This window comes from Crotalus tigris, unplaced genomic scaffold (genome assembly GCF_016545835.1).
Source record: "Crotalus tigris isolate CLP2741 ecotype Arizona unplaced genomic scaffold, ASM1654583v1 scf7180000019935.411523, whole genome shotgun sequence".
NCBI classification, from domain to species: domain Eukaryota; kingdom Metazoa; phylum Chordata; class Lepidosauria; order Squamata; family Viperidae; genus Crotalus; species Crotalus tigris.
In genome coordinates, this window is record NW_024097779.1 from 99,320 (window position 1) to 123,978 (window position 24,659).

The following is a 24,659-nucleotide window of genomic DNA, read 5'->3' on the forward strand; positions in this document are numbered from 1 at the left end:
AGCTGTGCCTAAAATAAGTGAAGGATCCAAATGGGAGGGAATATTATTTGATTTGAGATTTCTTCAGAAGAGAAAAATAATAATTTAAGAAACAAAAATAATTAAAGAAAGTAGATCCATCTGCCTTTAAGTGTGAAATAACATACTAGTATATTTAACCCATCCATTCCTCTCTCAGTGAAAGCAAAAAAAATACACACCTATCCAATCATAGAATCATGTCCTAAAATGCCAATTCAAACGAGAAATAAACTTTAAACCATAATTTAATAAATTAGCCTCTCATACAAAGAACAAGAATAATGAGATGCATGCATGTATTAGCCTGCAGTTTTTTCTCTTATTAGTTCATTAAGCCCTCATCTTGAATTTCAAGTTAACTGACAATGCAACTGGAGTTATCACAAGGTAGGTGCTATTATTTACATCATACCATGGAAGCGATCCTCTCAAGGCCATCATATTTCTTTACGTTTATATCCTGGCATGCGTATTCCAAAGATAAAAGAAAGATGACCAAAGAAGACATCAGAACCCAACCTCATGCTTCCTTCTTCAACCTGCCAAAAGCAAATGATCCAAACACTACTACTTTTATTCTCTATCTTGGGGCAGGGAAATCGGCCTCTAAAAAGAGAAAGCTATGTTTCCTCACACTCCTTCCTTCCTTCTTTCCTTCCTTCCTTCCTGGATGTTCAAACAAAAATCACACTCTCCTTTTGCCCCAACAGCACTCTGTTGAGGGAATCTGAGGCCTGCCAACTTTTCTTTGCTTAAGAATTGCAGTTCCTTAAGAACAGGCAATGTAAGAGCTCTTTGTTCATCTCTCTGGATAGCTGCAACTATATTCAGAAGTGGGGAAATTCCTTTTCCAGAACATGTTAGATTATAACTCCCATAATCCTTGTCTATTGGCTTATAGTCACGCTTATCTGAGTTAGAATTCAATAATATCTAGATTCCACTTTACAAGAAGATCAAAGAATATATGAATGCATATCTAAAGAAATCCATGCCCCAGGAATTAGTGGTCATCAGATCTGTAAAATGTGTTTTTTGTATTTATCACATCCTGCTCTTCCAACAGGAATTTCACAGAAGCTTTCAAGGGCCTCAGTTTCACCATAGCTATCCTTTCTTGTACATCAGAAAGTTCTAAGCCCAGTTTGAAATTCCTTAGTTATGTTGCCATCAGATCTCATGCAATTTTGTTAGGCCTCTTGCATCTTCCTCTATCCAAAAAAATGTGTTAAGTAAAATTAAGATGCAGCCTTCTCTCTAGCTTTTTGAGCTTAAGCATAGCTCTTCCCACATATTTTTCAATGTTTCCCTGCCTTCTTATTGGTTCATTTACTGCTGCTATATAAAGTCTAAATCAATCTGATCTGTTCTCTGTTGAAATTTCTCTCTACTCTCACAAATTCCAGCACCCATTTCTGCTAGTTCAGTGACTCAAAGATCTCCCTTATCATCCTAAAATTTGGACCCCGAGGCCTTGAAAAATATATGCCTGACTTCTACTGATTATATCTGCTACTCTTACAATAGAAAAAAAAATCAGGTATTATTCATTTATAAATATCTTTATTTACAGAGTATTTTCTGAAACCTGGGATGGGCATTGGACAAGAAGGACATGGTTTCTTCATTTTTAATTGCTGCTTTTACAAAGAAATGTTGGCAGCAGCAATCTATACATGACAAGCTGCATCTAACAAAATATCATCTTCCCCACAGCTGTTAAAGCTACAGAACCTTCCTTTCCAAACAAACTTTGGCTGTTTTAGGTTTAGGACACTACCTTTCTGAAAGTGTGTCACAATCCCTTCCCAATTCCCATAATTCCTGGCTGGGAATAATGGGAGATATCACCTGAAATCTGGAGACCACAAGAATGCCTAATCCTACTTTAGCTGAAACTTTCAAATGTAAAGAATGTGCATTACCATCACAATGGAGTTATAGTGTCTTCTGGTAATATGTTTGGAGATATTAAAGCTAGTTGGCATTAAGGCCAAGAATCCCAGACATGGAAAGCCTCCCTCCAAGCAAATTGGCTTATATGGTCTGCTGGTGCTAGGCCAATTCACTTGGACATTAGCTACAGAATGACTTCAGTATACAGAAGTTGTTGCAACATAACTACAACTACCTACGTAATCAAATCAGCTTTTAATGTTCTCCAGAATAGTGGAGTTATCATGCTTACATCTAGACTTTTTCATTGAATTGCAGGGATGGTTTAAAGCAGGGGTGTCAAATTACCGGCCCATGGGCCAGATGCATCATGCTGAAACTGTGCCCACCCCACTGCCAGCAATGGCAAAAAAAGTCACAATACATCGCGACACGTCGCATGACTTTGCAAGTTTGACATCCCTGGTTTAAAGGAAAACTAGCCAGCCAGAATCTAAAAAAGATTGTGTGAGCTCTGTTGATTCTGCTCCACAGAAAACTGCTCTAGCAACTGCTACTTAGCTTTACTTGCATGTAGTACTCTTGCAAAACTAACACCGCTGAAAAAAAGGAAGGGTGGGGGCAATGATAAGAATTCCTAAGAAGGAACTAGGGGAAAAAAGATTGACTCAAACAAATGTAATATTAGTATTCAGCCACAATGAAATAACCATACCAAATGGTCTAAATAGAAAAATCTAGATATGACTTAAAATCTCTCCGTTTAAAGTATACTATAACACCCTTGGGTCTCCTGATCATTAGAGCTTTTTTCATGACTAAAGAAGCACTTCTGAAAAATAAGGACCTGAATATATGCTATCAAAGCCAATACTTGGATATTTTTTTTAGCGTTACTGAAGGAAGCTAGAAATATATGTTTTAACCACACTCCATCAGGCTCACCCATTTGACTTAAATGACAACTAGAACTTCTCCAGTTTCAAACATATTAATGGGACATGAATGCCATAGTATTAGAAGCCTTCCCCAATATAATTTGTTTTCCATAGAACAATGTGAATTCCTCAATCTTTCTTACTCTTATGCAGATTCTGACCAGCAATCTCTTATTTTGTAGTAACATCCCTGCAGTAAGGTTTATACTTAGGCTGCAAAAATCCAGATTGCTAGCAATGAGAAATACTGTACAGATAAGTAATTTCAAGGAGTTTTGTATCAAATATAGTAAACCTACCTTTAAGGCCTTCTGCAAAGGTCCAAGAGCTCTTTTTAAGACTTCACACAGAGACTCCCAAATACATACAATCTTTCCCCAAATTTACATGCCCAGCCTATGGCAGTTAGCAAGTATACTGTATTTATCCATCTGTCATGTGACAGCTGTCTACTTCCAAGCAATATCTTTTATATTTATATATATGGAGGCAGCAGGAAGTAGGATAGATGGGACGTTACTCCTAAGCAAACCTCAGGACCCTTTTTTTATTCTCCACCCACTCCGGTTTCCCTATAATGGCCATGATCCTCAATTTCCACCTCTCTAAACAACTTTTCTGCTTTACTCCCCACCACCCTCTTTAAATAATAATAAAATAATAAAAATTTCCGGATTACACAAAATAGCCATAGCAGACACAAATCTCAGGTTGAATTATCTCCATGTTCATATGGGGACGCCTTCAATTAACCAGTATCCTTACTGACTGTGCCATCTTTACTCAACTTGTATCCTCTTCCAATTACTGACAAACCTCTCTACCTATCCAAACGGCGGGCATGTCTGTTGATTGGCAGCCTCGTCCTTACCCTGACATTAGGTCGCCTTCCCCCAGCCTACCTGCTTTCTCTTTTCCGAAGCCCCGTTGAGCAGACAATCGCGCTGTAAAAGTCTCTCCCCGAGGTTCGTCTTTTGCCTTCAGTCGACTAGCCCCCCCACTAAACCCATCACCACACTTACTCTTCCGCCGCCGAGCACAATCACGGGCCATTTCCACCCTCTCGTTGAGGAACCCGCCCGAATTCTCCCCAAGGTCCAATTCCCCCACCCCCCTCCCCCGTGCGCATACAAGATTCTCTCGGTTCTGAAGGATCCTTCTCTGTCTGCCAGTCGCAATCACTTACAGTTTCGGATATCGGAGATAAATACGGCCAGGCCCCGCATCCCGTCTCCCTTGGAAACGGCCGGCATGGTGACGATAGAGGATCGGGACCACGGCGATGCTCCGTTCCGCGCTCGAACCTGGCCCAGCTGCACCGAACCGACCCAAACATATCCGATTGGTCCCTCGTTCCGTCCGTCACGAAACGTTTTCACTTCCTATTGGGCAGAGGTGCCGCTTTTCAAACCTGCGGTGCTTTCTATTGACAGAAATAAGTCAGCCTTCTAAAGGATTGGTCAATAGGTTTAAATCCCGCCTGCTCTTCTCCCTATTGGATCTGGTGAATCTTAATGTCAAATAAGTCCCCTCTACAGCTCTGCATTTTCCATTGGGGATAGGTTCACAAGAAGCCCGCCTAAGCCTGCCTCCCCCTGTGCCCCTTCGGTTTGAATATCTTGATAGATTTTAAGAAATGTCATTCAAAGGCCGCCCCGCCCATTTCCTCCTCGACCTGAGTGACGCTTCTTGCGAAATCGGCAAGCTGAACCTCCGGTCGGTGCTGGGCGGGGGACGGTTCTTGAAAGCTGTTATTGGGCAAGAAATCCACGTCCTCCAAGCCCTTCCGTGGCTCATTGGCTGAAAAGGCTGACGGTGGAACGGCGGCAAAAGAAAGGCTGTGGAGAAGAGGCTTGGAAACCGAGCTGCCTTTCCTGGGAAAGAGCGACGGGGGCCGTCATCAAATTCCAGCCAATTGGCTTTGAGAGTAGAAGGCACAACGATCAAGGGCGGCCGGTAAAAGAGGGCGATTTCTGTCTTCCAGTTCCTCAAAATATTTTTCTTTCCCCTTTAAGGGCAGAATTTACTTAAGGAAAGAACCAGTGTAACTCTTATTTCATTAGGACTAAAACCACAAGTATATTCCGGTTTTTTTAGGATGGGCCACAATATTCTCCAGCGACTACATTTCTACTTCCTTTTCTTTCCCATTCATTTAGTTTTTTTCCTAGTGGAGAAATGTTTTCCCAGTAATACTTTTATTAAATCATTTTTCTCTCCTTTCCATGAGAGTATGAGTTTAGGCACGTGTAAACCTTTGGCTTAGCTTATTTGCTACATAGAGCCTTTAAGTTACTGAATGTAGCTTCGAAAACTGAAACAGTTTGATTAACGCATAATGCTAAGATGAAATGTTAAAGCTTTGTTTGACATCTAATGGCATGGTCTGTATATTATGCTAAGGTATCATTTACTAAGATACAAGAAATTATGATTTAGTGTTATGTGGAAACTAGCCATGAATATATTTATTGCATTCATATCATTCAACAGCCCCTCCTAGAGAAGGAATTATTTGGGGGATATTAAAAAAGGCAGAATATTATATTTTCCCAAAAGAATAATAGAAAATCTTAGGCAGAAATCACCCCCCAAGTCTCTCTGCCCCAAGCAGAAACCAGCTTTTAGAAATGCAGTTTTAGTGATTCATTCAGGAAGGGGGGGGGAGGAGCTGATGGGATTACAAAGATCCTTAAAATCTCCACCCCCCCACCCAAAATCTAAAGATATGGCCTTTAGGATATAATAGGATTAACCCACCACTATTAGAATACCAAAAGGGCACACTGGACCTCAGGTCAAAGTTCATTGCATAGGAACAACTCCAAACAGAAAGCCCAAAGGAGGTATAAAAATCCACCACTCCCAGCTCCCATTTTGTCAGCCACTCCAGAAACATGCTGCTATCACTGAAGTTTCTGGCAACAAAATAAACAAGAACTTTCTTTCTAAAGCAGTCTCCATTTTGTTTATTTTTGGATTGGACTGGACCCTGATTTTTCTTTCAACATTGCCTTTTCTTTGGGAGTTCAAATTGGCATATATGGATCCCGGTGGCAACTCTTGTGAGGTCATGACAACAGCTGGAAGACCCCTGCCCTACCTACAAATTGGGTTGTAGATAATAGATGTTCCCTAGTAAGGTGCAGACAAGGAAATTTGTGCTCATATTAGATATTGGCCCAGCCTATAATGGCCAACATTGTGGTGAATACCATCTGGCAGTCCAAAGAAATAAATGAGGCTGAAGACACGCCAGTAGGGATTGAGAGTCGGGCTCAGAGTATCAAGAATCAATTGGGAAAGCTACTAGCATCAAAGGCTTCCCTCCCCAAAAGAAAGCTGTCTCTTTCCATGGGTGAGTCACCCGGGAAGGTAAAGGGTGGAGGTAGAATTCAATAGCTGCAGCATGTGATAACATATAGGAAACAGAATGCATAGTAGCACATCTGCTTTGTTCAGATGTGGTTTTAGAAGGTTTCAGATTCAGTCCATTGCATTTCCAGGTGAAAAGGCCTCTAGTAGTAGAAGATGCACAAAAAAAAAAAATCTTTTCCCCCTTCAGATCATGTAAAATTGCTGCCCTCAGATCTCAGCTTTATTGGATACAACTCCCAGAATTTTTAGCCTGTATAATCAAGCTGGCTGAGAATAATGAAGGTTTGTAGTTCAACACTGGGCTAAATAGGCAGTGGACCTCATCTGATCTAAAGCAGGTACTGCAATAGTGGTTATTGCTATTAACCCAGACAGGAGAGACCATCTTGCCTGCAGGTAGTATCTCACATCAGCATTGTCTTGTTTCTAGCATGGTCTGGTTTTGGGTTCTAACAACATGCAGAGGCACTGCTTAAAAGCCAGTCAACCCTTCTGCATACATTGCCTTGATTCAAGCCCAGGAATTCACACTCTTGGTTTACTTTTTGGGAAAAATATATGAGTCTTTGCTCTCTGCCTATGCTTTTTAAAAACTCATTTCTGATTCCAACCCAAGCAAATGGGGAAAAAAACCTTCCCATTCTCTTCTTCATCTTCTGGTTCCTAGTATAGTGCTGGAAAAACATACAGGTTTTCTGTGTATATGGCTCTTAATGTTGCTTTCTTAAATAAGATATTTGTTCAACTAGATAAGAAATTGTACCTTAAGATGTATGTCACTGAGATTTCAAGAATCCTGGCTTTGTATTTGTTTGATTTATTTCTTCCAGTGACTTTTCCTAAACATAACTTTCCCTAAAGACTTTGAAGTAAGACTTCTTATGGGTTAGGGTTCCAACAGAGTGGCTGAGACAGCATCTAAAACAGTGGTTCTCAACCTTTTTAATGCCGTGACCCCCAACCGGTTGTAAGTCAAGGACTACTCAACCGGTTGTAAGTCGAGGACTACTCAACTGGTGCAGCACCATTTGCAGAATGGGACTTTTGGCAGGCTCAGCAGCAGGCTCAGCAGGGCAGAGACAGCCTGGACAATTCCTATTGGCTTTTGAAAGCCAATAGAATTAGATTCTATTCAAGAGAGTCTATTCTATTGACTTTCAAAAGCCAATAGAATAAAAGGGAGTAGAACAGCTAAGGAAAAGGGGGGAAAAACTGGCGGGCTGCGTTGTTTGGCGACCCCCGTGAAATGGTCGTTCGACCCCAAATGGGGTCCCGACCCACAGGTTGTGAATTACTGATCTAAAAAGATCATTTGAGGCTTGATTTGAACTTGTGAACTCTGAGGTAGCAGACAGGGTTCTCCGTGACATTAATTTTGCCATCGGCAGTTTGAATTCATCCTCCACTAGTTCCTCTGTACGCATGCATCTGCAGTTATATTTGAGAGGGAGTTAATGCTACCTTAAGGGAGGAAGTGGTATTCTCCATCTCCTGAAGAAGGTGGCTCATGAACTGCTTGTATTGGATAACTTCTGCCACGTTTCCAGACTTCTTTTTCCCCCAGGAAGATTATGAAGAAAATAATGGGGTATCAGTTGCAGAAAATATTGGATAAAGTGGATAATTGGATCTCTTTCATTTCACTTTTCTCAGATCTGGGTGTGGTACAGAAACTGTTTCAGCTGCTCTTGTGGGATGAATTTAGTTGGGCCGTGTCCTTGTTCAATTAGATTTCTCAGTAATGTTCTGTATCATTGATCAGATACTTTTCTGGACTATTTAAGAGATGGGTGTGGATGTGGATGAGTGGCTAGTGGTGCTATTCTGCAGTGGTTCCATTCTTTCATAAGTGAGTGGTTGGTTATATTTGGTAATATCAAGAGAAGAAAAGTGAGACCTTGGGGCATGTGAACATACAGTGCCCCAGGACTTTATTCTTTCCCCTCTGCTATTTATTATTTAAATGAAACCACTGGGAAAGGTCATTTGTTAGTTTAGAGTGAGAGTTCAACAATATGTACTGTATATAATAATACCAAACTTTATAGCCTTAACAGAGCAGGAAATGCAGAAGAGATCCTCAGGCAGTGTGTGAAAAGTGAGAGTGAATGGGATGCAAGAAACTAGATTAAACTGAATCATAGCATGAGGATGTTATTGGTTGTTCAGAAACAATTGGTCTTATTTTGTGCCTCAGTGTTGGCTTTAGAGAGGTTCACATTCCTTGACAGAGTTAGGATAAAAATGGGGATCCTTCTATATGATCAGCAGGTGGATTTTATTACCAGGAAAGCCTTTCTCAAGTGCTGCCTAGTGTTTCCACTGTGTTCCTTGGAAGTGGAGGACATTGGCAATAGTCACTCTTATTCTCATTACCTTTGAAGATGATCTAAAAACTGTAGTTGGTGTTCACAGGCTGTGAGCTGAGATCCGCTTCAGCAGGGCAGCATTATGCTATGTTTTCTGCATTAATGAACAAATTTCCTTGTATAAAATGCTGAAGGCTAAAGCCTTTCATGATTTGGACTGTGCTACTTTATGAATGGCCTTCTTCAAATAGGTGCTGTATTATTTCTTTGGACTTCTTTGAATTCTCTCCCACTTCAGGTAGGGGAATGGGAACATGTTTTACTGTTGCTCTATCTCCTGGAACAGTCTGCTCCCTGTTCTACTATTCGAATTTATTGTAGAGAGGAATAGGATTTTATGTGAGTCACCAAAATTTTGTTAAAATTGGGGGCAGAATATAAATAATGCAATAAAAAAATAAGACCAGATGCCTCCCCAACATTTTGGACTTCAATTCTCAGAATTTTCAGTATAATTTTCTAAGATTTCTATACAGTAATCTCAAAATCTTAAGTTACCAAAGAATATGTTAACATCAAGGCATTAGAAAGTTCTTTGCTATATCTATCTCTCTTCAATGTGTTATTTAAGTAATCCAGTATTATATCTAAGGATAATGAATGTACTTTTTCCCAACCCAGAGTTGAGCCCCATTTTACCAATGAAAGCCCTAGTCTGAACTTGAAGCATTCTTCTGCTTGCACTAATGTTTCTCTCCTGAATCTAACTGATGGGGAACGTGATGATTCCACCACGGAGAATGAATCCACAGATGATGGAGGCCTGCTGTGGGGAGCAGGGGACGAAAAAAGGGATCTTCTCCAGCACTGGAGATGGAGAATCCACCAATGGGTTTAGACTGTATTCCTGCCCAATCAGATCAAGTCAGCCAAAGTTGCCACGCTCGTCCTGGACCATAGAGATCCCAGTCTTGACTTGATCTCGCCCAGGACAAACGTGCAGATTTGGCTCTTAGGCAGGTACAGTCTCCATTGGTGGATTTTTTCACAGTTGCTGAGCTAGGCTGTACTTAGTATAGAATTGTTTTCTGTTATCAATTAATCCATTCAGGAACATCCTAAATTCCAAATTTTCAACAGATTCCTGAGTGAGGGGGAACAGAAATTGAGTGCCCAGGAGGGAACTCCATTTTCCTTTCCTTCTTCCTTCCAAACCGAGCAATAATTCTTACCCAAGAGTCCCAGAATTAATTAAGGCTCCGGTGGAATCGCAGAGGTTAATTTCTAAACCGGTCTCAGATCGGTCTCCCTTGGGATTGGAGTTTGTGGCTGCCGCTCCGGTGATTTGTTGCACAGTAGGTGGGGGGTGTTTTTCCCCTTTACTCGACATGCTCAGATTCCTTTTAGGGGACCTTTACTATTTTGGGAGCTGCAGCCCCGAAGCTTATTCAAGCCGGTATTCCCATTCATTTGTCTCAGTAGCTTGCTCTCTTCAGTCTGTTCCTCTCTGGCCGCAGGCGCATTTGCATACAAGGGTGCCAATTCCAATACAGGGTGCTCCCATTTGGCCTCTCGTCGGCTCCCAGGGTCTTTACCAAAATCCTGGCGGTACTAGCAACTCATTTACGAATGATACCAGTCAGAGTGCAATGTTACTTGGACGACATATTAATCCAGTCATCGTCCATCCAGTCCGCAAAGGTGGACCTCAAACTGGTAGTAACACTACTCCAAGACCATGGGTTCTCCATAAATTTTCCAAAAAGTCACATGTTCCCCACAAATTGACTGTTGCATCTCGGGGCCATTATAGACACAGTGGAGTGTCAGTGTACTTGTCCCAGGAACTCCGGAACAGCATAAGAGACTCCATCCTGAAATTACACGGGGGGCGGTCAGTAACATTGGTCAGTCTTTTCCAACTGTTAGGCAAAATGATCTCGGCCATAGCAATCGTCCCCTGGTCCAGACTTCACTCCAGGGAACTACAGTGGTTCATGCTCCCATTTCAGAGACAGAACCTCAGTTCCTCCCAACGACAAACAAGTCTCCCAGCACAGATGGTGCGTTCTCTCATGTGGTGGCGATCAACCGCCATGCTCAGAGGGTTATGTTTCAGGGAACCAGATCAGATAGTGATAACTACAGATGCCAGTCTATTCGGCTGGGGAGCACACCTGCGTCCGTAGTGGGCTCAGGGCCGCTGGTCTCGCTCAGACCTGCGCCACAACATAAATTGGCTAGAACTAGGAGCTATACATCTAGCCCTGCGTTCACTTCCACAGTCTGGTGAAAGGGCGTCATGTACTGGTCCTCATGGACAACGTGGCCGTCAAGGCTCATGTGAACTGCCAAGGGGGCACCAAATCCCAGGCCTTACTGACCGAGTCACTCTTACTGGTTTCTTGGACAGAACACAATCTGGCCTCCATCAGGGCCGATCATATTTCAGGGGAGGCGAACACTCAAGCCAACCTTCTGAGCAGAGCTTACAGTGGATCACTCAGAGTGGCGTCTTCACCCGAGACTCTTCAGAGAGATCTGTCACCATTTCGGCCTTCCACTTGTGGACCTCTTTTCATCCCCGAGCAACGCTCCGCTGTCTCGGTTCTTCTCCCGGTTTCCGTCTCCAGGGGCGGAGCAGACGGATGCTCTTTGGAGCCCATGGGCTCAGGGTCTGCTTTATGCATTCCCTCCTCTACCTCTTATCCCGACGGTAATCCGCAAGCTTCTTCAGGAGCGAGCAGAGATACTCCTAGTGGCCTCTTATTGGCCAAGGAGGCATTGGTTCGCTGATCAGATGGATCTCTCCCTAGCAGAGAGATTCAGGAATCTCTCCCTTGGCGGATTCCTCCGGAACAGGTCTCTCTCAGTCAAGGGACCATCCTTCATCCGGACCCCCAATGGCTCCAGTTAGCCGTCTGGCACTTGAGTGTTCGCTCTTAATGCAGGAGATCTGCTCGCCGGGGGTCATTATTGTCATCCAGGCCTCCCATCGTCCTTCCACAACCGGATATACGAGGCCACATGGAAGAATTTCCAATCATGGTGCTCTGGCCGTCACTTATCACTTTTGGAACTCACGGTTCCACATATTCTGGACTGTCTGTTACAGGGCCTAGAGAAGGGCCTGGCCACAAACACGCTGCACAGACAGGTTGCTGCTCTTTCCACGGTCCTCACCTTTGACTCGGTGGGGTCCTTGGAACATCATCCCTTAATTCGCTCTTTCCTTAAAGGGGCTTCTAATTCCAGGTCTCCTACGGTACACAGGTACCCTTCATGGGAACTACCACGGGTCCTTAGGGCTCTTACCAAGCTTCCCTTTGAGCCCCTGAGGACATGCGACATCCACTACCTGTCCCACAAGGTGGCATTCCTAGTGGCAATCACATCGGCATGCCGTATTTCAGAATTGGCAGCACTTTCTACAAGGGATGACCTGTGCATTTTTTCACCAGGATAGGGTGGTCCTTCGACTCCACCCTACTTTCATCCCAAAGGTTAACTCTCTGTTCCATAGGTCCCAGAAAATAGTGCTGCTGGATTTCTGCCCCAATCCATCACATGTACTGGAACGGCAATGGCATAGCCTGGATGTCCACAGGGCACTTAGGTACTATATTTTGCTGACAGCAACATTCGCAAATAGGGAGCCCTTTTTGTATCCTTCCATTCTTTCTCCATGGGGCGGAAGGTTTCCTCTTCCACGATTGGCAGGTGGATCAGGGAGTGCATTGCTGAGGCATATCAAGCTGAGTCATTGCTGGCTCCACGAGGGGTCACGGCCCACTCTACACAGAGAGCGGCCATTTCTGCGGCATGGGCCACCCAGGCACCCATTGAGGATGTCTGCAGGGCGGCTACATGGACTTCATCATCTCCATTTATACAACACTACAAAATTGATCGGTTTGCCTCGGCTGAGGCTTCTTTCGGTAGGAGAGTTCTCCAACAAGTTTTACATCAAAGGGCCACACCGGACCAGTCTACTACCCACCCTCAGGGACAGTAGGCTTTGGTATGTCCCATTGGTGGATTCTTGATCTCCAGTGCTGGAGAAGGGGCGTTGTCTTACCTGAACGCCTTTTCTCAGCACGGAGATGGAGAATCCAGTCCCACCTTTGTAGGTTATCAGACCTAGGGTTAGTTAGTTAATTTTTTTGTGAGCCACAACGTCTTGCTGTCAGTCAATGGCTACGCTCGCATCAAGACTGGGATCTCTATGGTCCAGGACAGGCGTGGCAACTTTGGCTGACTTGATCTGATTGGGCAGGAATACAGTCTAAACCCATTGGTGGATTCTCCATGTCCGTGCTGAGAAAAGGCGTTCAGGTAAGACAACGCCCCTTCTATTTCCCATCAAGCCAGTTTGGTCAAAAGATGAAGATGATACTTCCAGACAGCCCGTGAGGCAATGAGTCACAGTTGCACATATCTTACCTGTTGCTGCTTTGTCAATTAAGTATCCAACCCTGAAGCATTGTTTTAATAATAGACAAATAAAAAAAAATCCCTCACCTCCCCCCAGAAAGTATCTACGGCACTTTAAATAATAGCTTGATTAAGTTGCTAGAGCTACTACTTTATACCATGATTTTTATTTTTGAGGTGCATAAAACTCCTTTTAGTGCTATAATTAACTAACAGGTATTCCTTCTACAAATCCCCCACTCCACCCCAAAGTTTGTATTCTTGATGGGCTTTGAGTCTATATATCTTTTCAGTCCACATTCCACTTTAAAGATATTATTCCCAAGTCTCTCATCTTTCCTTGAACAGAAAAGGTCAATCCTGCTGGAACTTCTAGTTTTGTCTATATCTGCTTTTCTCTCTTCCAGCTTCCATATTCAGAAGAAAATTAGGCTGGTATTAATATATAGCAACCAAGGTTTAAGCCAAACAAAGAATCCTTTACTGATGCTTCTGCAAATTCAGGAATGCTTCCAGAGGGTGTCTTGGATGTCTGGTCAGAGGTTGCAATTGATTCAAGAAACAGAGGATCATAATACTGTATTTTTAGCAGTACAGTGGACTTTCTATAACATCCCAGAAAATAATTCAGTTGTGGGCTTCCTATAATATTCTAGAAAATAATTCCTATTTCTTTATGTTGGGATTAGCATTTCTTTGGACAAGCAATTTGGATGTTTAATTTGCTTTTCTTTTAATTTGCTGTTAACTTCATATTCTCACCAATCCTGAACTTAACAATGTATTTATATTTTTTTTCCTGATAAGAGCTTTTCTTGAAGATTTTCTTGCAGTCATCCTTCTATACTGATGTGTTTGTGCCATTCCTTTTTCTTCATTTACTTTCTACACCTAAGCATGGCCTTTTATATTGCTCCAAATATTTCTTTGTCCCCTTTGCCTTGATTCCTCAGCTATAAAAGTATACAAGCTTAATTTCAATTTTATTGACTCTTGTATCACTGCAAGATTCTAACTATCAATAATGAATTGTTTGGGTCCCTTAAAAAACTCTTCTAGGTCTCTAAGATATTGAGAATGTTTTTCAAATGATGCTGAAGAGCAGCTGTCCCAGTTGAGAGGAGGGTTCAAGCAGGGAATTAGCTTGGACTCATTATGTAAACAAGGTAACCATACCTCCTATGCTTGGAGCCTTGTCTTTCCTAGGCAAAGCTGCCAGTCTGGGGAAATTCCTGTGAAATAGACATAGAATAATAAAATAGTTAGTTTGAATTCTACATGTGTGGGTCTGGTTGTGCAAGCCTGACAGCTGCCCTCTTTCCATTTCAAAAGCATTGGAACTTAAATAAATGTCTGGAAGTGTGCATTAGTCAGAAGTAAGTGGTAACTGTAATTTGCTTGATCAGCTCCCTCTTATACTCTCTCCCAGCAGGAAGTGGGTAATAGTGATCTCTACTAACCAAGGATTCTAACAGCAGCCTCAAGGAGAAGACATCCAAGGTTACGGGCCATCTTCAGAATCTGCAGGTTTGGAAGCTGTAGGTTACTTTAGACCTGAAGTTTTAGACTTCCAGGTTCACCGTTCTCTTTCTGTTTTTATAGGCAGGGATATAGAGTGGAATTAGTCTCTTTCCTAAGGCTACCAATGCAAGAATGCTTCAGTCTGACTCACTTGGCCAATTTGAAGGAAGAGAAGCTAAATTCTGTCCATCCTGTGAAATCAGATTTAATTTTGCTTCATTTGGTTGGCTTTACTCTTTGGGCTCTGCTTGGAAAACCTGGTTGCTGGTGTCCAAGTAGTGTGGGAGCAAGTTCTGAGAGCAATTCAGCTTTGGGTGCATAAGCTGTGGGCTCGCATTTACAAAACTAGAGTCCTGTTAGACCCTGCTCCAAAATTTGGTCAAGCTCCTACCTGCTTGTTTAGGCAGAATGATCCGGCTTTCTATGTAAAATCTGCCAGGCTTTCAGAGACCAACCTGGAGCATTGTGAGATCACATTCTGGGTTTTCCTTTGCTTTATCCATTGCAGTAAGTCCTTAATTAATACATTACATGTAAATACAATAATTCATATATAGTAATAACACAGTTATCCACAAACCAAACATAATTGTTCCAAACCAATTTGTAGGCACTTCTTTTCTCTAGGCAAAAACCTTCCTGGTGTATCTTCCAACAGGAGCTGTAGGTCAAGGAAGATTCCTTGACTTTTGAATTAACACCTAAACTATCGTTCTGACAGCCTACAGGCATTGTCTCAGAATTATTGCATCTACATGCAATAATTATTTTATTTATTTATTTGTTAAATTTATTTGCTGTCTATCTGCTGTGGGGCTACTCTATACAGCTTACAATAATAAAAAAGAAAATGAAAGGAATGTAAATAGAACAGAAGTAAATAATAGAACTCACACAATAAACAATGAAAAAGGAGCAAAAGGAAAATATACATCAATATAGCAAAAAAAAAAATGGGTGAGTAGAGAGCAGAGGTCAAGGGGTAGGGGGAGTCTGCCATCAATTCAACAGCCACCTCCAGCGTGGAATTTCCCCCATTTGGTCCCAAGGTCAACCAGCAGAATCAGTCTTCAGGCTCTTATGAAAGGATAGGAGGCTGTGGACAGATGTTACCCTAGACCAGGGGTGTCAAACTCAATTTCATTAAGGGCCGCATCAGTATTGTGGTTGCCCTCGGGGGGGGCGGGGTGTGTGTGGCCAGGATGGGTGCAGCCTACTGGGTGGGCGTAGATGGAGTGGGTGTGGCCTACTGGGTGGGCATGGCCAACTCTACATCGTTCGTGTCAAGGGTGCCTGTGGGGGCCTGACCAGGAGTGGGACAGATCTGAGGGTCTCTGGCAGAAGGGGGTGGGACCGGGGCAAGCACCAAAGCATGGTGCATTTCTTCATTCCTCACAAAGGGTGACATCTCCCCAGCATACACCCAGGGGGTGGGGCCAACACAGCAGGGGCTGGTTCCTCGCTGTTTCTAGACGGCCTTGTGGAGCTAAAACTGAGTGCGTTTCAGTATAGATGGCCACTACAAAATTATACACTGGCTCCCGGCCAGCCTGGGCCAGGCCAAGGCAGCGGGGGCCATTCCCTCACTGTTTCCAGGATGGCTTTGCAGGCCGCATTGACATGTCTACCCTAGACAGTAAGATGTACCAAAGGATGAGTACTGCAGTAGAGAAGACTCTTTTTCTAATCCTGATAGAGTTCTTTGACTGGTGGGATCTGAAGTAGGCCCTCTCTGCCATCTTGAATAGGATGGGCTTGTCCTAGCAGGACAAGGTGATTCATCAGGTAGCCTGAACCTATGCAGGTTTTATCATAATTTGATATTGTTTGTAAGAGGGCATTGCTCCATTGTAAGCCAGTTAAGACCAGACTTGCAGAACCAGATGGCTGAAGCAGAGCTCCTTGCCAAGTACATTTTTTCTCTAGAAGAAAACAGTATAAGGAAAAAAGGGCAAATGCTGCCAGATATCTCAGAGCACACAAGGTAGGAGATGCAGTGCTGCCTTTAGAATTGCTGAAGCAGAATTTAAGATGTATTTTTGCTTTTATTATATATACAGTGAAATGACAGGGACAATTTCAAATATTAAAATAATTTTCTTTTTAAAAAATAATCCCAGAGCATGGAGATTTGGATGTGGGAGAGAGTTATTGAGGTGCTCTGTTTTTTTCCAATGCTGTAATAAAATGGATATTGAACTATTCCTTTGTTAGAGTTTCAAATAATCAAATTTATTATTTAAAAGAGAGCGAGAAATGGGATAATTTTCAGTCTCCTCCGTGTCCCAATTTCTTGAAAAGACTTTTATAGAAATGGAGATGCACAACATTAAATGCAAATCCATGTTAGCTCATTCCTTTTATTTGCTTCCTTGCTTGGCCACCTGACTTTCTTCCCCCTCCTGAAATTTCTTGAAGAAAAGCTGCGGAAAGGTGACAAAATCTGTGGAGAATGCCAAAATTAAGACCAGTATGCTAGAAGAAAACTCAGCCCTCTTGGAGGTGAGACAGAAGGTGCCCATTTTTGCCATCTCTTTGAAGCCTTTTCCTTTTTTCATCTTTGTCAAAGAATTCTCTTTCCAATAAAAAAAAAATGATGAAGCTTTTAGCAAAAGAGAGCCATTGTCTACCAGGCATTAAGGAGATTATAATTCAGATCCAAGGTCAACCATTGAAACTTGCTCAGGCTTACCTATGCACAAGATGATTTTGGAAAATTTAGAAATGAAACTGCGGGGAAGAGAAATAAGCACTCTCAACCGTGCTCGATTCCTTGTGGCAAAGTTTTTTTTTTTTAGCAACAGTGGCAGCGGCAGCACACTGCTGGCTCATATTTAGGCGATTGTCTACTAGGACTCCGAGAAGGAGTTAACTTTGGACTGGCTCTGAAGAGACTGTAGACCCACACCTGTAGACACACATATGATTGGTTTCTTCCAACCATATCTCTTTGAGGGGCTGGGCTGACCGAGGGAGGGCCTGGGGGTCTTTCAGTCCCCTGAAAGGGATACTGCTAAAAGAAACCAGAAGAGTTAGAACTAAACTTGCCAGTTTGAGTTTCTCATTCAAAGTTGGAGTAGAAATCTAATTAACCATCATGGTTATTTATGGTCATGTGATTTCTTAGTGGGTTATCTTGAGTATTATATGATTGACTGTCAACATAGCTATGTTCAGTTAGTTGCTATCCTCTGTAGACTTCTAAATAAAAGGTGGGGAAAGGAGGAGGAGGAAAAAGATGGTGCAAAGTCTCCATCTTGTCCATCTTCAGGGTTTTGGCACAACTGTCCCCTTTTTTAAATGCTGTAAGTTTCTGCAGTTTGTCCCTTTCATTTACCTTTTTATCAAATGCAAATGGTTGCAGATAGTTTGGATTCCATCACAAAAAAAGAACATAAAACCGCATTCTTCTGATGATTTGCTGAGTTGTATTTTCTAAAGGTTCACTTTGAGGTGAAGGATGTCTTTTAGATGAACAATATGTTCCTCCTCTTGCTTTAGCCCAATTGTGTACCACATCAGCAGCCAAGCCAAGGTGACCAATTGTTCCAGCAGCCCATTCGGCAGGAAGGAAAGGAAATGAAGAAACAGAACACTGAAGAGCAGCCTGTTTAATAAGATAGTCGGAATCACGTAATTGGAATCCTGGCCCAAGCTTGTTGCAATGCACATAACAAAATGGACAGGATTTAATCAAGTGATCACAGCTGCCTCATTGACTTATTTGACCCATGACCCTAAGGGAAATTAAAGTAATCAATACACACACACACACGCAAAAACAATTGCCACCAAGGATAACTTTTTATTTTAGCCTTTCTCAGGTTGGCATTCTCCAGGTATATTGGAAAACTACAATTGGAGTTCCTAACTAGCCTAGTTATATGGTTGGAAATTAAGAACATTGTAGTTTCTTACATCTTGATGTTAGGTTAGAGAAAGGTATTTTGTTGCCTTTGGTGCTCCCTTTTATTTTCTTTGTGGATTTGAACTCTGTAGAGTTTTACTGTATCAGATTGCTAATTGGAAAAGAGAACAGCATATAAATATACTGAATGCCCCCAAATTAATCTTATTCTTTCCCTTCCCCTACTTTGCTTAGGAGAAACTGCATAACTTGCAGCAGCAGGTTCAAGTTGAAGACTTTCGTTGGTAAGATCTCACGTTAATTGCTGGAACAGGGATGGCGATTGGGGTCTCCAAATAACTTTTGTACCTCATAAGTAGCATGGAGGCAACATCCCCAAGGTCAGCCATCTGCAGAGACTCCAGAGGTCCAATTCTCATCTCTTAGTACTTCTCTGAGGTAAGAATGGCAGGGCAGGGAGGATGTTTCAGGAATCAACAAGATATCCTCCAACCTGGTCTTTTTCTATCGTACTGACTCTAAGAAATGGATGTTGGAGATGGCCCAGAAGCAGGTGTTGTGGCTATTGGCTCAGCTGGGGGTACGCTTGGAGGGAGTGCTTCCCCAACGGGAAAGGACACAAGTGGAACAAGGCCAAGCACTCAGGATGCTGCGGGAGGAACTGGATGAAGTTTCTGCCTTTTCTTGAAGCTGGACAGCCATGTCTCTCCTCCAATCTCCAGTTCTCTTAAATCCTTTTGAGTTGTGGCCTCTTATTCCCAGTGAAAGAACTATTAGATTTAAGAGATAATGGAGTCAAGAATAATCCACTGTTTACTGTTCCATAGAGCTAAGTTTTTCAGTACAACTAGAGGTTTAATGAGATAACGATAGCAAGTTTTTGTAGTGGTGTTTGTTCCCTACATATTTATAATAGGGTTTTTTCACTGTAGAGGTATGATTTAGGAAAGTTGACTACAAATTCCATTATCCACACTGTATTGATGAAGTATTATAGTCTAAACCTCTGTAGATAATGTTAGTATATTATTTGTTAGTGCGTTGTTGCCCTGTAAATGATCACTGTATTTTTTTATTTTAAAAAGTAAATCTCTCTAATTTTTGTGGATCTTCTAAGGCAGTGGTTCTCAACCTGTGGGTCGGGACCCCATTTGGGGTCGAACGGCCATTTCACGGGGGTCACCAAACAACGCAGTCTCTCTTGAATAGAGACTAATTCTATTGGCTTTCAAAAGCCAATAGGAATTGTTCAGGCTGTCTTTGCCCTGCTGAGCCCGCCAAAAGTCCCATTCTGCAAATGGCGCTGCAAGTTGTCTGCAGCGAAGGCAAGCTGTCTGGAAGTTTCCACCTCTCCCTGCTGAGCAACTACTAAAAATGTAAGTAAAAGAGAGCCAGGGGTGGGAGGTGGGAGGCCGGCGGGCGCAGGGAGGGTTGCTGGCGCGCATGGGGCCCGGCGGGTGCCTTACCTCCCTTGGGCTGGGCCAGCTGGTGGCCCAGCCGGTGGTCGGCCTACGCCATCTCTGCCGCTTGCCAGCTACGCCTCGGCCAGCGCAGGGGGCGGCACCATGCATGTGCGGCGCTCCCGGGCAGGGAAAGTCTTCAACTTATGACCGGTTGGGTAGTCCTCGACTTACGACTGGTTGGGGGTTGCGGCATTAAAAAGGTTGAGAACCACTGTTCTAAGGGCAAGTTTCATTAATCTGCCAATGATCTCTTGTTTCTGCCTTTTTCCTCAGCAGGTCGTTTTCTGTAACAATGTACATCTAATTCTACGTCTTTTGCTTCAAAAGTATTAGATAATAGAAAATTTCAAATATCAGATTCAGGAAAACAGGATGTGTGGGAGTCCTCCACTGTATTTTTGAGAAAAATACCAATTCCAGATGAAATCCCTCATCTAGCTCTCCCACTTCCCCATAATAATGAAGAGTAAAAGAGTATAAAAGGCAGAGAAACAGGGAGTCTGCAGCCTCTCCTGAAACACAAATACCCCAAACCAGGAAGTCACTTTTCTTCTGCCAACCTATGATGTGAGAGGACTGTTTAAAATGAGGTTGCTCCAATCTCTAGACCTGCTCCAGAGATAAGAAAGCCTACTGTTCTACGAGGCGGTCAAACTTGTATCTCTCTGCACTGTTACAGGGCTATGAATTTGGAAGTTGTGGAAATTTGCCATTTCACTTACAGCTGCTGTCGTTTCCCTTCTATGCCACGGCAAAGCAGGCATCAGTGTCTCTCACTCAGGTCCAGTCAGACCTGGATGGACTCCTGGAAGACATATCCCGGCATCTTGGAAACACTGAAGAATATGGAAGCATCTGACCGACCTCCTTCTAATTGTGCTAGAGATGTTCCAGGTATTTAGTCCAAACCTCTGAGTCAGAACTGAAGAATACAGGCCAACCTGATAATGAGAATCAGAAGGCTAGACTAAGGAAGGATGTGGAGATTAGGGCATAGGCTTGATTCCCTTGATTTCATTTGGGGAAATGTCATAAAACCAGCAATTATTTGCTTAATTACAATTTATTAAACAAAGCATTACAGATAGTCCTTGATTTATGCCTGTAAGGCATAAACCACAGGTGGGCCTGTACTGTTGCTTGACTTCCCACCTGTTGGTGGTTGCAGGAGGTCTTCCAGTGACTTGCTTATCCCAGAAGAAGTATGCTGTACCAGAAAGGTTTCCTTGTGTTTCTGACTGGAAATTGTTAAGAGTAAAAATATATTTCATCTGTTGCAGCTCTGGCTTATATTTCCAGATTTACTTTCCCTTTTTTACTCAAAAAAATATACCATAGAAATTTGGCATTCTGTCTTTCAATTGTGACAGTACATTTTGAAATGTTTTTGGCATGACAGATGAAATGCTGGACTGGGTATAAACTAGATAAAACCAAACATACCATAGTATGACTTAGCATGATAGATTAACTGATTAAATCAATTTAGTAGCTTCCCAGTTGACACAGGGCAGTGTATACTAAGAGAAAACAATATGTAATAAATTCCCAACATTAAAATTCCCAAAGTAACTTCATTCAACCAAAGCCAATCTACAAACAATCAAATGGCACAAAATCTCCCATCTAGTATTTGGGCAAAAAGCCAGGTCTTGGCAACTTTAAGCTCCACCTTCCGAAATTCCTGAGCCAGTTCACAGTTTCTGAGCATGAGTTGAAATCCATGTATCTTAATGTTGCCAAGGTTGAGAAATGTGTTCTTATTGGATGGCCATGATGTATCAGAATAGCTACAATCCTTCTATCAAGGATTATCCAATTTTGTTTTTGCTCAAGCAATCCATGAAGAATACATTACCTAGAAATACTGATTTGATGTCATAGATTTTCTTTCATAGACCAGCAGGTAATTGCAGTTTTCCAGTTCACAGAAGAGACAGTTCAATATTACAAAAACAAGTAAATTGACCTCATATGAGCAGTTAATTGGCTGCTGCTGAAAAATGCAGTTTTCTACAAAATCCAGTATCTGGCATTGGCTTTAGTTTCCTGAGAACATCTGTTTTCATTTATTTAAAAAAAAGTTCAAGTTGCTAAAACTCATGTTATTGGCATGCATGTTTAGAAGAAGCAAGAAGAGCTGGGTTTTAAAATGGCTGCTTTTTAAAACTCTCTTCCCAGCTTAGATGTTTCATACCTATTGTCTACCTCCTTCTTCTAATGATATTTTGACACCCCCACCCCCTTTGCCAGTTCTGGAAAAAGGAGAAATTGTCCTAAAGCAATATTAATTTTGACAGTGCTTTTTTGTTGTCTTTATGTTAAATAAGCTCACTTCCTGAGATATCTTATGTTATTTTCAGTGCAGTAAATTGCACTCTTCTGACATTGCATGGAGGGAGTTTCCTTGATGCTGTACCTGGGCTGTTTTTCTCTCTTTCAAGACTTTAACCAATCATATTTTCTACATTTACTGACTGTATAAATTTACTGTGTAAATGACATTCCTTTTCCTTTTTTTCACCTCCTGATTCCCACCTACAGTTACAGCATTGTGAATACAGAGGTGTTGCGAAAGATGTTTGCGCATGCGATGGCACCCATTTTGGAGGAGCTGAAGCAGCGGGCCCAATCAAAAGGCATATGCCCCAGCTGCCAGTGTTTGCAGAAGACGATGGCACAGCGAGGCAGAGTAGACCAAGGGTGTCAAACCAGGAAACCGCGCTCATCCCATTGCTGGCAAAGGGGAAAAAGCTCCGATACGTTGCGAAGCATCATGTGATGTCACAAACTTGACATGTCTAGAATAGACTAACCTCAAACCCTCCAGCCCCCAATAAAATGTTTCCAGAGTGCAATCTTTCTGGAGCATTTTTCTAACCCTAAGTGGATGCAGGCCAGATTGAGATGGCCATGTACTGGGAAGTCTAGAAGCAAATTCACCTTGGCTATGGATCTACCATCTGCAAAGCTGCCATATCCTGAATCTTGTTCCCATTCTATTCTGACTTCAGTTCACCAAAATCTCTTGCAGAAGTTTATCTAAACCAGTGGTTCTCAACCTTTTTAATGCTGCAACCCCCAACCGGTAGTAAGTCGAGGACTACTCAATCGGTCGTAAGTCGAGAACTACTCAGCTGGTGCAGCACCGTTTGCAGAATGGGACTTTTGGCGGGCTCAGCAGGGCAGAGACAGCCTGGACAATTCCTATTGGCTTTTGAAAGCCAATAGAATTAGACTCTATTCAAGAGAGTCTATTCTATTGGCTTTCAAAAGCCAATAGAATAAAAGGGAGTAGCACAGCTAAGGAAAAGGGGGGAAAAATGGCGGACTGCGTTGTTTGGCGACCCCCGTGAAATGGTCGTTCAACCCCAAATGGGGTCCCGACCCACAGGTTGAGAACCACTGGTCTAAACACTACTAAAAATAGTTTGAGAGATTGGAAGATGAACCTGTGATCTTCAGTGAGCAAAGCACAATTGCTTTGTCACTAAGCTTTTCTTCCTCTCACCTTGGCTCATACAGGGAATTCAGTTCATAGTCCAAGAGTTAAATGCAGCCTCTGAAAATACTGTATGTGCTTTCCTGAGCAATTCTGTTACTGCTGAATGGTAGATTTAATGTGACTGAAAGTGAAAGTTATTACATTGACAGGGAACAATCAGTGATATTAATTGTAATGATAAATGTAAATTAAATTTTGTTTTCTCCTGGCCCTGTTGATTTTGATGAGTGAAGCCTGTATATTTTTTTTCAAGTCTAAATGTGACTCAAAGCTAATTAGTGCCACACTAATTAACTGGTTTAACTAACTAACTGGTTTTTGACCAGGTCCTCAATGAGTGATTTTCCTGTGCACTTTTATGTTGCTCTTTTTATCATTTGTATCCATTTTCCTATGAATAATTGTTCTCATATTTTATAGGGAGCATAATAGCACTAATGTTTGTGTAGGACAGTAAAACAATGTGAAAAATGTTAGCTAAACATCAGGCTTTCTCTTGGACAAGAAATCTAAAGGCATTGAAGGAAAAAAAATCTTCCAAAAATAGTGAATTCTGTCTGATGCCATATAACCCCTGTGTAAGTTTCAGATTTTTGTATATGGGATCTCAGAAGGTGGTGTGGAGGATGTTTTTGGGGGGGGGGCAGTTGCAACACCACTACTGAGCCTCTGCTGGACAAATGTGCCAAAGTCATTCATCAGTTTGAGGCTATGTATGCAGATCTCATAAAAACTCAAAGCAGGAATCACCACATTTGGGAACTTAAACAAGGATGCCACTCAGTGGCTGAATATATAAGTACATTTAAATTAATTTCTAAGAATTTGACAGAATAATGCTGCACATATCAATTTAAAGAAGATTGATAGATGAAACTTTAAATGATCTAGCTGGAACTGTCCAGGTCTCTTGAAAGAACCAATATGGCTGTGTCTTCATATCAATGGGTGCTTACAGTGGATCTTAAGCAACAACATGTTGTCAAGCCTAAATCTCCCTGCCGATCGATCGATGCTTATCTCTGAACATACATCTTCAGAGATAGGTTAGGGGGCTCATCCTCAATTGACTGAAACGGGAAAGGCTCAAAGGTGCAGAGAGAGTTGTATTTATACTGTGAGGTCCAGGGATATCTAATTACCACATGCCCTGCCAAGACCATTTGCTTGGCTTTGCCAATTATTATAGAAAATATATACATTATTTTGTAGATTTCACTGCACCTGTGGCCTTGCCCATTGCTCAGAAAAACATCAATTTGGAATGAAGATGCACAACATGCTTCTGGAGCTTTAAAGATTGCTTTTGCATCAAAATATATCCTC

General features: G+C 42.2%; 1 protein-coding gene and 1 long non-coding RNA gene across 14 annotated transcripts in view; one reads left to right on the forward strand and one right to left on the reverse strand.

The window, feature by feature from the left end:
• AP2A1 (adaptor related protein complex 2 subunit alpha 1) overlaps positions 1–4,198 on the reverse strand; it is a 35,478-nt gene extending 31,280 nt beyond the window's left edge. For 3 of the 6 annotated variants that reach the window (XM_039364918.1, XM_039364916.1, XM_039364915.1), the window contains exon 1: positions 3,758–3,923. In XM_039364918.1, coding sequence (XP_039220852.1) covers positions 3,758–3,908 — 151 coding nt within the window. In that variant the 5' untranslated portion in view covers positions 3,909–3,923. Of the gene's footprint in view, positions 1–3,757; positions 3,924–4,041 lie in introns of those variants that run through there. The other 3 variants (XM_039364917.1, XM_039364919.1, XM_039364920.1) reach the window with 3 other exon arrangements.
• A 137-nt stretch (positions 4,199–4,335) lies between these two features.
• On the forward strand, positions 4,336–22,683 carry LOC120317913. Of its 8 annotated transcripts, none has more exons than XR_005559340.1 (5): positions 4,336–4,811; positions 14,406–14,514; positions 16,916–18,803; positions 20,508–20,722; positions 22,373–22,683. It is a non-coding gene; the product is annotated as an uncharacterized LOC120317913 (long non-coding RNA). The 8 variants fall into 8 exon arrangements; XR_005559338.1 differs by having other exon boundaries at positions 14,406–14,503; XR_005559343.1 differs by having other exon boundaries at positions 14,409–14,514.
• The last annotated feature ends 1,976 nt before the right edge of the window (positions 22,684–24,659 follow it).